A 13,049-nucleotide genomic window follows, 5' to 3' on the forward strand; every position below is an offset into this window, starting at 1 on the left:
CTCTATATTGAACTTTGAGAGTAGGTCTAATTTTAGACAAGGCTTCATTCAATCAAGTAGGTCCAAATCCAGTCTTTCCCCATCTCTTAACTCTATTTCCATCAGTGTCAACTGTATTTTCAAGCTCCATATATACCCTTTATCAACTATTGTGAAAAATTAAGGTAAATTTGTAGTATTCTTTCCAAACCACAAAGGCTCAGTACACCAAGTATTGTCAGTACATGGGGTTGGATTAAGCTTTCTTGTTTCAGTCTTCAAGTCACTGGATTTTCCAGCTAGATGTGAAGCTCTGATAGTGTCCTCTCCATTGTTTCCAGGCAAGTAGATGGGATCGTCTACTTGCTTCTCTATTACCTGTTTTAAAAAACTACTGCCACTAAGTGGTGGAATTGTCAGTGGATACATGCACAGGAAGTACACTTTAATTCTGTATTTCTGTCAAGAAAATTTATCTTCAGAAAATAAATCATCCTACAATTAAACTTCAGTGATCCCTGGAGCAGTCATCATTTTTCCTTACTCTCGGTTCCTGTGAGGATTCATTATGCAAATATTTTTGAGACCCTCCTATAGGCTTGACCTTGGGTATATAAGAGAGAACAAGACACAGTGCCTTCTTCAGAAAGTCTACATGAAGAGATGAGTGGATAAACAAGCAATTGAAATGCAGCTTTAATATTTTTTGGTGGTACTAGGGTTTGAACTCAGAACTTTGTTCATGCTAGGCAGGCATTCTACTTCTTGAGCCATGCCTCCATCCATTTTTGCTTTGGTTATTATGGATACAGGGTCTTATTTCTTGCCCAGGCCAATCTGGACTATGCTCCTCCTATTTTACACTTCCCGCTGTAGCTGGGATGAAAGGTGCACATCAACAGGCCCATTTATTGGTTGAGATGGGGAGAGTCTCACAAACTTTTGCCCCAGACTGACCTCAAAATGGGATTCTCCATATTTCAGCCTCTTGAGTAGCTAGGGTTACAGACATGAGCCACTGGTGCCTGGATCAGCTTTAATAATTTTCAATGGGGTAACTGTAGGGAGCTGTGAGAGTCCTAAATCAAACCCAGACTTAAGTATTTAGGGAAAGTTTCCAGGGATCTGAAATCTGATGAATGAAGAGTACCAGATGGCCACAGGGACTATCTTACTGGAATTCCTTTTTTGACAAAGTCATTCTGGTTATTGAGCAGGATGTGGGTGACAGTGGTGGGCAATGGGACACAAAGGAGGGTGACAGGTTGTGAAGGACATCTAGGGAGAACACTAGATTCCTGGGAGAAGGGCTAGACTAAGAAGGAAAAATAGATGTCAAATCAAGAATATATTGGCCACACTATGGTGTATGGCTTCTCTCCTAGGACCATGGAGTTCCACTGATAGGACTTAAGAGAACAGTGATGAGATCAAACTTTTCATGGGTGTTAACTCAATATATTATGACAACTGTTGGGTTACATTGTCTAGAGAATATGGGGTCATCATATGACCTACATATAATATGTCAAATAGGTGTACATTGAGAGCTGCACTTCCTGGATAGATAAGAATTGCTGAAGAAAAGTACCTAATGTGGGTCCTATCCACAACTAAGAAGAGAGAGAGAGAGAGAGAGAGAGAGAGAGAGAGAGAGAGAGAGAGAGAGAGAATGGAGGAAGGATAGAGAAGTGTTGTGAGAATCAAAGACAACTCTACAGCTAGCCCCTGAGCCAACATTTATAACTGCTTCCATGGTGGGAAATGAAGTTTGCCCTAATTTTCTGGCAAATACTGGCAAATACTGTTGGGAACTCAATGACCCTTCTTATTCTTAGCTTTCAATGACCTCTGGAGATAAATGTGGTCAAATAAAACTGAAGTTGGGCTTCTACCCAGCCTTACCAGGGATAGAGGTATCTTAAAAATAGCAATAAAAGTTAGGACAAGCCTCCAACTGCCCATTTGGGATTTTGAGATGCATTCCCAGCATTTTTGGAATGGCGCTCGTTTCAGCTTTCAAAGTGTTCCTACAGGGGTGCTCCATAAACAGTTGATCCAAGCATGATTTTTGGCCATTTGATAGGATCAAAGAGCCACCATATCCTAGGGAATGGATGTGGCTTGGCACCTGATGCAGCTGAAAGGGAGCAGAGAACTTACCAGGGAGCTGGACCCAGAGTCCACAAGGGAATGGTCAACCCAGTGGGTTTGCTTGGGGGTGTTGAACACCCACATGCCGATCCTCAAGTGACTCCCGCTAGATTTTTCTGCAGGGCCTAAGTCCTTCCATATTCCAAGGTTCTGTGAAAAAGGCTTGGAAGAGGTGACTTCCCTCAAGCCGATGGCTGCCATGCATCTGTTTCACGCTGACACCAGAAGTAGAATCAGCTTTTCCAGGTGTTGGCTTTTGGTTGGCTTTACCAACCGCTGGATTGACATGGTTCTCATTAGTTCTTAATTGCTTGTTCTGTTTTCTTTTGTTAAAGGCCAACTTTGGAAGGCAGCTTCAAGTAGTTCAGATGATAGGAAAATATCATATGTAACTGTATTCAGCATTAATATGACATTCAATTCCACTGGATCTCTTTTAAATTTTTTCCTTACATATCACTGTTTGGCATTGAGAAAGGCACCTACTAATTAATCTATTATAGAACTAATACCTCATTTAAAAAAATTTACTGGTGGTTGGTGACTAGCCCCTCAGTATGCTATTTTGGTTCTTTTCTCACCCCCAGTGATTTCATATTTTGATGGATTGTGGCAGATGTCATAGTCACTGAGGGTGGGGTGGTGAATGGGGACTTCTGAGCCAGGAGTTTCTCATTCTTCTCTGTACCTCAGTTCTCTCACCTGTAAAAATGAGAGCTTCTGAATAAGAATTTCCAAAGATGAGTTCTGCTTTATAAAAAATTTGATGACCCATGTAATGAGCGGATGTTTTCCTGTAAAAATTCTAAACATTATAGGCAACTGCTCTAAGTCTGTCCTGCCTCCACCCTGACCTCTCCCTATCCTAGGGATGCAACAGAAAGCAGAGTGATGCATATGTGCTAATTTTCCTCTCACATTTTTCTATGCATGAACATCATATGAACCTGTAGAACCTTTCATGTACCCAAATTACAGTAATGAAATACAGTTTGAGTTCTTTATGTACTGTCTAAATTCAATGGATGTAATTTTTAAAGTTAGAGTATATTAATGTAATTTTAAAGGTAAAATAGAATGGTGATTTTTATACCAGTTTCACTTATTATATTTGACTATGTTCCAGTTAGCACTATAATTTTGCTCTTGAAATCTCAGTGTAAAGATGCATTTTGGTCCATTGAATCTTGTCACTAACTGCATCCTTTTCAGATTATGAACCTCTAGGGCTTGAATGTAGCTCAGTTTTAGAGTACTTGTACTTGATTTGCATGAATGAAGCTCTGGGCTTGATTCTCTGCACTGCAAAAATATTATGAACTTGATTTGTTATCGAAGTAACTGTCATTATTTCCCATCCTAGTCATTATCCCCCAGGAGAATCCATTGTGTCCATTTTCTGAGGAAACTTCCAGAAATCACGCTCATGTATATTGTTTTTGTTAAATTCTCACTGTGTCTTCTTTAACATTGAATGCACACATAGGCATGCACATATTCATTTATTGGTGGTTGGAGTGAAAGAGCTTGAGCGAGCCTCTTGGGATACATGCTGTGTTGATTCCATTTTGTGGATCAGAATGTTGAGGTACAGAGAGGCAAAATAACTTACTTAGGGTCTTACAGTTTGTAAATGGCATAGCCAATCAATGCCATACTTGATTTTACACACCCTAGTTGTCTTATTACTGAAAGTCTCTTTTCCCTAGAAGACTCAGAGGGAACTCTCAAAATGAATGTTAAGGCTCAAGGAAAATAAAGGAAGGCTGGAGGGGTGAGTATGAGGTCTAGGAATGTCCCTCCAAATTATATTCCTGAGGCTCAGTCTGTGTTCCCTGAGGTAGGGGGTGGTCACAGCCAGCAGACACAGGAAGCTGACTAAATGTGGGGGTTCACTTGATGCTAGAGGCATTTATATGGACTCTGGGAGCCTTAGGCTTCCAGGCCAGGGGACAAGGTCTGGTGTTGGAGAGCATTTGAGCTGTTGGGATGGATCAGAAAGACGTTTTTTCCAGGACTTAGGGCCTCAACCCAGCAGAAATGAGGTTTGCAATTTTTGTGCCATTTACTCTTGAACTTGGCTCAGAGTACTGCCACTGAGCCAGTTCCCAAGATTCTCATTAGCACTATTGGGGATCTTGGAGGTCCCTATTTGCTTGAGTGCTCCTAGGAAACCAGGAGGGTCTGGAAGGGTTCTCTATGTTCTCTATGTTCTCAGTCCTCTTTTAACAGAAGTGTGATTTATAAGTCATCTTCAGTAAAATGAGAAAGAGTAGCTACCACAGATTAGCATCCCTAACCCAAAAAAATAAAATCTGAAGTCCTCCTGAACTGAAAACTATTTCAGCACTGACATGATGTCACAAGTGGAATGAAACTTTGCTACATGTTCAAAATTATTAGATATATTACATAAAATTACCTTCAGGCTATGTGTATAGATATGTTTGAAATATGAGTTTTGTGTTTGACTTGGGTCTTATATGCAAATATATATCCCAAAATTTGAAAAAAAATCTTCTGATCTCAAGCATTTCAGATAAGGGACACTCAGCCTATATTTACTCATTGGGTTCCTTTGATGTGCACAAAAATGGGCTAAATTCTTTGCATTGTTATTTCATCTTCCTCACAACTGTGTAAGATAGGAGGTTTAGGCCTGTGTTATAGATGAGAACATTGAATATCAGAACATGGAGGAACTTGCAGAGAGCTGTGTTAGACATTTTTCACCACTATAACAAATATTTGAGATAAGCAATTTATGAAGAGAAAAGGTTTATTTTGGCTCACAGTTTTGGACATTCTAGTCCATAATTGATTGACCTTGTTTTAGGGCCTGTGACAAAGAAACACACCATGGCAGGAGTGTGCGGCAGAGCCAATCTGCTCACTTGATGGTCAGAAAGCAGGAGAAAGAAAGAAGAAGAAGGGAGTGGAGATCCATTGTCCCCTTCAATGGCAGACCTCTAACGACCTAAAGACCTTTCACAAAATCCCTCCTCTTAAAGGTTCCACCATCTCCCCAAATCACAAGTTTTTAACACATGAGCCTTTGGGGGACATTCAAGATCCAAAGTGTATCAAGGACACAGAACCAAATGGTAATCAAGTCTTCATCTTGAAGGAAGCTTATGTTTCCCTCAATTCTGAGCACTAGGCTCAGAATTGTTTTGTTTCTAAAAACAAAACAAACAATGTGGATCATTATCACAGCAGCAGAAACAATTAAGTCCATTAGCCAACTGTCTTTGGTGACTATTTCTATTTTCAAGGCTAATTATCTCTTTGTTTAATGAGTGTTTTCTACTTACTTAGTTTTATAACATGTTATAAACCCAACTTCTTAGGATGAAATTTTAAAAAAATTATGAAATCTAAATTTATATTGCCATGTAAACAATCAATTATTTACCTGGTGTTAGAGGCTTACTGGAATCTGTGTTTTTCAAATAATGAATCATGGTTCATTAGTGGATTGTGAAATCACTTCCATGGGTCATGAACAGCATTTTATAGAACAGAACAGGATAGAGTGGAATGGAATGGAATGGAACGGAATGGAACAGAATGTAACAGAACAGAATAGAATAGAATAGAAAAAATATCAGTGCATTATACACAGCAAGGATTAAGTATGTGCTGTGTAATTTTTATTTCAGTAACATATATGTATATATGCATCAATGTAAAATATATTTCTTACTGTAGGCCATAGTTTTTTAAAACCTAGCTTTGGAAAGAGGACTGTGAACAGACACAAAATTTATTAAATTTCTCCCTGCTTTTTTCCTGTACTGAAAATTTCCTTTTAGTACCTAACAGAGTCACCTTAGCTTATTTGCATAGAAGTATTTTAAAGTAGAGATTTCTGGACAGATCCTTGTGTTAATCTTCCCCCAGATCCTTGATTAGATGGATGTGACCGTTAGATCCAAAACATGTTTTGAACACTCAGGGAGGGCAAAGTGACATTTCCAAAAAGTTGTGGTAAGTTAGTAGCAGAGATGGAACCAGAATTTGATTATTTATGGATTCTTTTCTGACTGGAAAAAGGAGGAGTGAGCAATGGTTCTCATACCAAGGTCAGTGAGCAGCTGTTCTAATACATGGAGCTAGCAAAGAAGAGAAATGGACTTTCATTACAGACAGAGGGATTGGGCTGAACCTGGGAGAGATTTCCCCATAGTAAGCAGTGTTGGGGGTGGGCACACACTTCCTCTGGTGGTATTGAGAGAAAGATAATCAACTGCATTTTGCCATGGGGTCCTCTCTGGGTGCAACAGATTAGGTGAGTGAGTTTTTTCCCACCACAAAGATGTCCTTATTCATTTGGCCATGCTCTCCCTCTCTCCCATTAGCAACTATAATCTGGAACTGGCTGTGTTTTTGTCCTCGGCCATGGATGGACATGGTGAATCCTGTGGTGCTCTGCTGGCTTACAGTTAGTTTTGCTTTGCACCCGGATGTCAAACCTAGCTTGCAACAGCTGTGATCAGCTGTTGGAAGTGGGGAACTTGGGTGGGGAGGGGTAGCTCCTGACCTCTTGCCAAACCCTAGCTGAAAGATGAGTGTCCACCATTCAATTTGTCTGTTTGTGTTAGTGACTCTATAGCTCTGCCTTCTTCTGTCTTTGTGTGTGCATCTATTTTCCTCTCCCTCTCATTTTCTTCTCTCCTCTCAACTCTCCTTGAACAATTGGAAGTCGCCATGCTTTTATGTGGATCTTTTGGAGCAGCTGGTTCATTCAGGGCAGGGGAAGGGACCAGAGAGCCCCCATTTATGAATCCCACAACTGCAGCTGTTGACAAGGTGCTCTGTGATAATGGGGGGAGAGCCTTGACTTCACCAGACTAGCATCCTTAACTAGCTTCTACCTCCTACTGGTCATAAGACCTTAGCTAAGTATTTGAACTCTGAGCCTCAGGTTCCTCCTGTGTTATGCAGTGATAACAATGCCTTCTTGTGAAGAGCAAATTGTATTTCCTGGAAATATCTAGGAAATCTCTTTTCCAGGGGCTGATACACGCAGTATGTCCAGGGTGTGATAGACTTCCTCCCCAGTCCCTCCCTAGATAGAGTCCCTACCCTGCCTTTCTTTGCAACCATGCATATTGCTAGGTAGCCTGGTGTCTCCCCAACTCTTCCTCCAGCCTAGTGCTTGTTTTGTTTTTATTGAGCATCAAAGACTTGCTGAATTCCACAGAGAAAAGTGTGGGTCATAGTTCTGGTACTAGCCTGTGTCGATTTTCCAACTTCAGAAAAATGCATTTGAGAAAATGAGCTAGTTTTAGCATGAGTCTTGGCAAAATGGGGATGAAAAGGCAGCAGCAAAGCTTGTGTATTGGCATGAGCTCATGTTAGGCATTGACATTTGGGTGTATAAACCACATGGGTGGATCGTGAAGATAATTAAAAGAGACTACTGATGAGCCTTCAGCTTGGTCTGGGTCAGCCTTCCTTTGGGTTCAACAATGTAGCCAGGAAGCAAGACCAGCCCCTCTGGTGACCACATCCCAAAGCAGCTAGATGGGGAGGAGCCCAGGATGACCTGCTGTTACCTGGATCTTCATGGAGCCCACAGGCAGCTGTAGAGTACTATAAAGGCATCTGGGGGCCCCTCTATCCTCTAAGGGACCATAGGATAATGGAAAGCCAGGCTACTTTCACTGTCCCTGGTCTTCTCTAAGAATCAAATCTCAATACCAGAAGAAGCCTCTGGGGATATTGGGGAGAGAGAGAGAAGGCATTTTTAGGCTAGCTTTTGTGAGCTTTTACTCTTTTATTCCATGAATATTTCTTGGTTGGGCCATGGATTTTCCCCTGTGTCCTTTATTTCTCATGTCTGAGAGCCAAGAACTTGCTGCATTTCCAACCTTAAGGTTTCACCCCAGTCTTCTCCCAGTCTTAACATCACATTTCTGTTTGGGCAGGTTCAAGGATTACCGAGAGCCTCCATGGGCACCAAACCCATATGAGTTTTCCAAACAGTACTGGTCTGTTTTGTCTGCCCGCCTGGCTTTTGTTATAATCTTCCAGGTGAGTTGTTCAGGTAAAATAACCAGTGAGGATCTAGGATACAGGGGTAATGAGTGACAGTCATATCTCCCTGACTGCCCTCACCTCCAGGTTTTCATGGTACTGCTGTTTATTGATATCCCAGGGGACTGATGTCAGAACCTCCCTCAGACACAAGCATTCAAGGATGTTCCAGTCCCTTCTATAAAATGCCATAGTACTTGAATATAACCTATGTACATTTTCCCATACACTTCACATCATCTCTATACTACTTGTAATACAAATTCTACATAAATAGGAGTTACACTGTATTGTATATGAAGTAATGACAGAAAGAAGTCTATACATATTCAGTATGGACACAATTTTGTTTTCTAATAATTTTGCTCCATGATAAATTGAATTTGTGGCTGCAGAACCTGTGGATCTAGAGGGCTGGCTGTACTCTGTGACACAAGGGGCCTTCCCATGTGGCAGGCAGAAGTGAATGTTCCCTTCCCTGGGTGAAGCAGGAGCATTCCCGAGAGGGCTTCTTTTAATGGATGGACTTTGCAGAAGGAGAATAAAACAGAGTAAGGTTTCCGGACAGATGTAGAGTACGTTGCAGAATGGAGATAGTTTCCCATTTAAATCTAAGATGAAGAAAGGCAAGTGGGAAGGGTATTGAAATCAGAGTCTCAGCCCTTGTGCAGACAAACAGCCCATCTTAACTCTGCAGTCACAGAAAGGGCTCAAGTTCAGAACCTTTCTTCTTGTGCTCTCGGGTCCCTTCTTTGTTAGTGCAGTTTAACCACTGAGACATCTGGTGGGAAGGGACCCCTAGGGCCATCTAACTACCTTTGAATGAATAGCAAACCTGAGCCCAGTGATTCCTATCTTTGACAATAGCCAAAGCTCCAATTGCATCGCTGAGATTCTCTGAACTCTAGGGCCCCCAATTCCCACTCAGGGTCCTGCCAGTCTTCCAGCGGAGCCAGAGTACAAGCCCAGATCCTTTTCTGTTCAGCTCCCTCTGGCTTTTGTACTCCCTGAAGGCAGATCTCTGGAGGCCTCTAAGGTATCCTGCTCCCCAGACCCCAGCCTAGGAAGTAGAGGAGCCCATCGGCTAGTCTTTCACCTAAAGAAGACGCCATTCTTCCTCTGCAGAGATGGGGCGATACATTTGAAAAATCACTCAGACATCCTGTTGCTGTTCCATCTGCAGGAGTCTTCTCACATTCCCATATGTCACATGTCACAGGTCACTCATGCCTTAGGAGGTGGTGAGGAAGAGTGTATGACTTGATGAAGCAGCTCTCCAGCACCTAAAGTGTCTGAGAGCCTCTGAAAGCAGCAGTTGGTCCTCCAAAATTTTCCTCTAAGCCACTTAGAGCATGCATGGCTCAAGGGCTCAGTCACTGCCTTGGGATCTCACATGAATGTGTAATCAGCAGCCAGAGACGAATTTCACAACTGGAGGAGTGTATTGAGGAAATGCGTGGGAAGGAGTGTGGGGGAAATGAATAAGAATCAGATTACAGAAGGAGCTGCCTTTTATGGGGCCTTGCCAGGCACTGTGGTGTCCTAACTCATTCACTCAAACATGAAATGCTCCCAGGATAAGGTTGTCCTGCCTACCTGTGCATACGAGAGAAAGGATGGGGCTCCACAGACACAGGAAGAAGCTCTGTACAAGTGTGTAGAAAAGCCTAGAATCGATCAATAACTCAGTGTAAGAGTCCTGGGCAGCTACTTTAGTTAGAGTGGTTATAATGAATAGGCGAATGTGAGCAGTAGGTGGGGTTGGCTGAGGTCAGAAGCCAATGCAAACCCTGAAGGTCCATCTCTGGTAGAGAGTCCAGAGAGAGCCAGCTGGTGGGAGGAGAGGAGCAACTGTCATAGTCACAGCACTGGAGAGGCTACTGGGCTCTCTAGTCACCTCCAAGAGCAGGGAGAGCCTGGAGGCTTTAAGGCCAAGGTGCAAGAACAGGACAGATGTGTACACTCTGCAGATGGGGCGGAGAAGAGCACTACAAGTCCTCTTGAAAGGAAAGGGCAATAGATAGTACTTTGGAGTCTCACTATGTGCCCAGCACCATTGTAGATATTTGATGTGTATTAACTCATCAGATTACAGCAGCTCCAGGTGTAGGTTGGAGTTTTATGCATTTTACCAATGGGACATCATTTATCAGCTATGACATTGAGGGTCAGTTATGCTCATTGGTCTAGATCACTCAGCAGAGCCAGAATTAACATGGAGGCATTCTGGCTCTTTGCCCCTCGCCACTATACCACACACTGTCAACACTGGGGACAGTCGTTCTAAAGGGGCAATGTTGGATGCTGGCTTACTGTCAAAGCACCATGCCACTGCACCAGATGCCTCCACTCACCCCCTCTCTTCTTGCTCTTGACAGAACCTTGTGATGTTTCTGAGTGTCCTTGTGGACTGGATGATCCCAGATATCCCCACCGACATCAGTGACCAGATTAAGAAAGAGAAGAGCTTATTGGTAGACTTCTTCCTGAAGGAGGAGCATGAGAAGATCAAGCTTGCTGATGAGCCATCCCAGAGGAACCAGGGTGGTGGAGATCGGAGCAGGAGGAGCCGGGCAGCCAGCTCAGCACCCTCAGGCCGGAGCCAGCCGGGCAGCATAGCATCCTGGGGTTCCCAGCACACTAACGTGTGAGCCATCAGCCCAACACAGAGGAGGGTGCTTCAGCAGCAAGATGCGTGTGCACACGGCAGGTTCCTACTCTGCACAGGCTGCTCTCTCTGCTAGGTCTAGAAAAGGGAGCTAGAGAGAGAAAGGAGAATGAAGAGAGCTAGAGAGTGAGTGCAGGAAGGAAGAGAATTGCTGTTTCTCAGCAACTTCAAGCTTCAGTTTCTTTTAGGTCCTCTTTGGAGTTATGTCCTTTGGAGGATTGGTACCCCACTGGGATCTTTCCAACCCTGATGTCCCTGGGGTCCTCTCTCCTACGTCATCATCATTTCAGATGACTACAGGCTGTGAGAAAAGTGCAGTTAGGGCCCCATCCATCTGTGCATCTGTCCTAGCCCCCACTGTAAGTGATCACTGCCTTCTTCCTACTTCACCTCAAGAAAGCCTGAGTCACTTGCTGCTGGGGCCTCACAAGCCTCAGAAGATGCAAATTATGTTATAGGGATGATTGCTGGGGCCACTGTACCTGTTGCTAGGACCAAAGGTCCACACTGGGTTTGTTTCTAATTCATGGCACAGGGATGCTTGGAGTTCAGTGCAACTCACCACCATTTTATGCAAGTTCGTATTTGAAACAATAAAATAAATGGAAACATTCTTTTAAAACATGCATCTTTTTTCTTTGGTGCCTCTTCTCTCTGCCTCTCTCTCTCCTCCCTTTTTTCTTTTCTCCCCTTTTTCTCCTTCCTTCCTTTTCTTCCTCCATCCCTCTCTTCCTTTTCCTCTCTGTTTCCATCTCTTCTCTCTCCCACCCTCTGCCCCTTCCTTCCTAAGAATATTTATTGAGCTCCTACTATATGCCAGGTATTGTTAGATTAGAGAAACAACAGACAACAAAAGAGACAAAAATGGATGTCTTGAGGAGTTTACATTCTGGTAAGAGACAGAAAATAGCCAGTAAGTGTGCAATATTTTAGATTATAAGAAATGCAGCGGAGAAATGCTAAGAAGGACAAAGTGGACAGAAGTGTGGGGCACAGGAAGTGAGGGGTTCTGTCATTTTACATATCAATTAATGACAACCCTGCTGGTGGAGAGATTGCATCTTACAATGCTAACACAGTCTATTGGTAGCAGCTCCTCAAGGATCTAATGCAAGATTTTCATGAAAAGTTAGAAGTAAAGGCCAAACATCATTCCTGCTGTCTAAACACTAGCTATATGGTCACTTCATTCACATGTGTCCCAGTTCCTTGCAGGTCAGTCTGATTAGAGCTCAGTTTAATGCCTGAGTAGAAACTGCAGGGAGGGTCACACTCCTGAGGAGAGCTGAGAGCTATTCTGCTGTTTCTGCAAACCTGGCAGAGGGAGGGCTTATGGTGTGGGCTGGCCATTGGTTTGGCTCACCATAGTATCTATCTGAGTGGGAGTTGCAGGTATCCCAGACTGGTCATGGACAGGTAATCCTACAATCAATTGTAAAATTCCCACATACCACTAGATTCAAAGAATCTTAAGTAGGTTACAACATCTTACAACAGGCTTTGCTCATTTGTAGAGATGGAGGTGGGAAGTGGGAGGAGAATTTTACTTCAAGGAGCATTAATGGCATTGACCTTCCATGACAGAACAAGACGATGTCCTATGGTCTCCTGTCAGTGTGGGTGGCACTGCTATTTCCAGGAAGCTGTGATGGGCCATGATGGTCCATGGTCAAGGGTTGCCCCCATCACCAAGATGCCCACTTGACAACAACTGAGCCACATCCATACCCATGAGTGGTCCCTCCTCACAGCTCTTCTAGATTGGCACTGTCATAAACTATCTCACTGCAGCGATGGTATTCTCAGTGAGGCTTTTAAGGATCCAGAAAATCATCACCAAATTCTTGCTCAAAAAAATAAGTCAGATGTGGTATCATATGTCTGTAACCCCAGCTGTTTTGGAGGTGGAGGCAGGAAGATCTGGAGTTCCAAGCTACCTAGTGCAAAGTTAGCAAAACTCTATCTGAAAACAAATTGCAAAACAAAAGGGCTGTGGGTATGGCTCAAGTGGTACAGTATGTGTGAAACCCTGGATTCAATTCCCGGTACTGCAACAAAACAAAACAAAACAGAAAGTATATAGATATAATTATACATCATTATATATATTTATATATTTTAAGTGGTCATGATTTCCCTGTACCTAAGTTTCTTTTTCTGTGAAATAAATGGAATTTTTTTTGTTTTGTTAATTCTCCCAGCACAG

The 13,049-nt window shown here is 42.9% G+C and overlaps 1 protein-coding gene across 1 annotated transcript in view; it reads left to right on the forward strand.

Annotated features, from left to right (window-relative positions):
- The window catches only part of Ano2 (anoctamin 2), a 313,200-nt gene extending 301,674 nt beyond the window's left edge, over positions 1 to 11,526 (forward strand). Inside the window, exons 24-25 of the mRNA XM_074075322.1 lie at positions 8,067 to 8,172; positions 10,554 to 11,526. Coding sequence (XP_073931423.1) covers positions 8,067 to 8,172; positions 10,554 to 10,826 — 379 coding nt within the window. The 3' untranslated portion in view covers positions 10,827 to 11,526. The remainder of the gene's footprint in view (positions 1 to 8,066; positions 8,173 to 10,553) is intronic.
- The last annotated feature ends 1,523 nt before the right edge of the window (positions 11,527 to 13,049 follow it).

Source organism: Castor canadensis, chromosome 6 (genome assembly GCF_047511655.1).
Source record: "Castor canadensis chromosome 6, mCasCan1.hap1v2, whole genome shotgun sequence".
Classification (NCBI taxonomy): domain Eukaryota; kingdom Metazoa; phylum Chordata; class Mammalia; order Rodentia; family Castoridae; genus Castor; species Castor canadensis.